Genomic DNA, 1,567 nt, shown 5'->3' on the forward strand with positions numbered 1-1,567 from the left:
GGCTTTCTATTGTTAAATAAGATAATTTTAAAATACAGTAGATCAGTAAATTTATAAGCGCTGATTTTTAATATAAATGTTCCACATTTCCTTATCATTGAAATACATGTATTGCAACTGCAGTGTTCGTCAATCCAGGGTCGCTTTTCTTTGGAAATTGAGAAAAAGTTTTGCACAATTCGTAAAACTAGATAAACAAATGTTTCTTTATTTATAAATAAAATTGCACATTTTTATTTATATATTTAAATAAAGCCAAGAATAGAACGCAAAAAACACTGGTCAAAAAACTTCGTAAAGATGAAAAAAAATCGATTTCAAGCAGAATGATTGTATAGAACGGTCACGCACGCTAAAATTAGAAAAGTATTTCGATGCTAACATTTATTAGTTGCCACATCTGCTTTTAGCTGACAACTGCAGCTGCGGATAATTTGTCAATTGTCTGTTTTCCGTTTATACTAAAATCGCCTTAATCCACTGATCCGTTACGACAAACGTGAACAATTTCCTACAAACGGAAACGCACCATATGCGCATAACATTTGAAATTGTAAGTAAACAAGTAATTTATTTGATGAGAGGAACAACTGTTTGGTTGACATCGTTTTGAATAGTATTAATACAGTCAGGTAGAAAAATGTAAATTTCTTTGAAGATGCCAACGGAAAGGACGCTATGCTTGCACCAAACAGAAAAACTGTTAAAGCTTCTTCATTTCACAAGGCAGTCGAAATGACATCTTTAAAAATCCTCAGCATTTGTACGAAAAATGTGAATAATCCACTTCCGTCTGTTGGCATCAAGAAAGGATAATTGGCGCCACAACCAATATTGCATATCAATGAAACGATCAGTTTGCTCTAATTCCCGGATGTTATTAGTAAATGGTTAGCTGCTAAAGAAACATATAATAATAAATAGTAGCTCACGTGTTAACGTTGGCAAGCTGCTACCCTTATGCATCTTAAAATTACATTAACTGTTGGTGGAGATACAGCCTAAGACGCGTGATCTGTTACCTCTCCAATTAATCTGAAATGCACCGATACGAAGTGTTGGAATCGTACTGTGAGTTGCAGTAATACCATGACGGTGGAACTAAATTCACTGTATCCACAGGGTATAATTGCAATGAATTGGTGTGGGAGATGGATTTCTAAGCCTTGCATGAAAGTCGCTGTCCATCTTTTACATATCTGGTGCTGTGGTGCATATTTGAAATTTGGCGCTTTAATGATAATAAAATAATTCTGAAATTCATAAAACAAGAGTATATTATAACCTGAATAAAATGCTCATCCATTGCATCAAGCAAACCATGGAACAAACTGAGCATGTAGCGCAGTTAGCGTAATTGTTTCATATTTTTCATCTTTAACGAATGTTATTCATATAAATAAATAGCAATTTTTGACTTATGATAGTGAACAGATATCGATGTTACTTTTTGTTTCAAATCATGATTCTTTGTGCTATCGATAACTGACATGCAAATCGATGAGTTTGCACCTAACTTTTCTTGATGCTAATGCTAACGTGATTTGCTTGACGAAGCATTTTACAA

At 33.8% G+C, this 1,567-nt stretch overlaps 1 protein-coding gene across 1 annotated transcript; it reads right to left on the reverse strand.

The window, feature by feature from the left end:
* Positions 1 to 1,001: 1,001 nt before the first annotated feature.
* Positions 1,002 to 1,339, reverse strand: Tsp_14946 (conserved hypothetical protein). The gene is made up of 2 exons (XM_003368038.1): positions 1,286 to 1,339; positions 1,002 to 1,253 (listed from the first exon to the last, which is right to left on the reverse strand). Exons 1-2 carry the CDS (start codon positions 1,337 to 1,339, stop codon positions 1,002 to 1,004), a joined length of 306 nt encoding a protein of 101 aa, XP_003368086.1.
* Between the last annotated feature and the right edge of the window lie 228 nt (positions 1,340 to 1,567).

The sequence above is a fragment of the Trichinella spiralis genome (genome assembly GCF_000181795.1).
Source record: "Trichinella spiralis strain ISS 195 chromosome Unknown Scfld3220, whole genome shotgun sequence".
Lineage (NCBI taxonomy): Eukaryota > Metazoa > Nematoda > Enoplea > Trichinellida > Trichinellidae > Trichinella > Trichinella spiralis.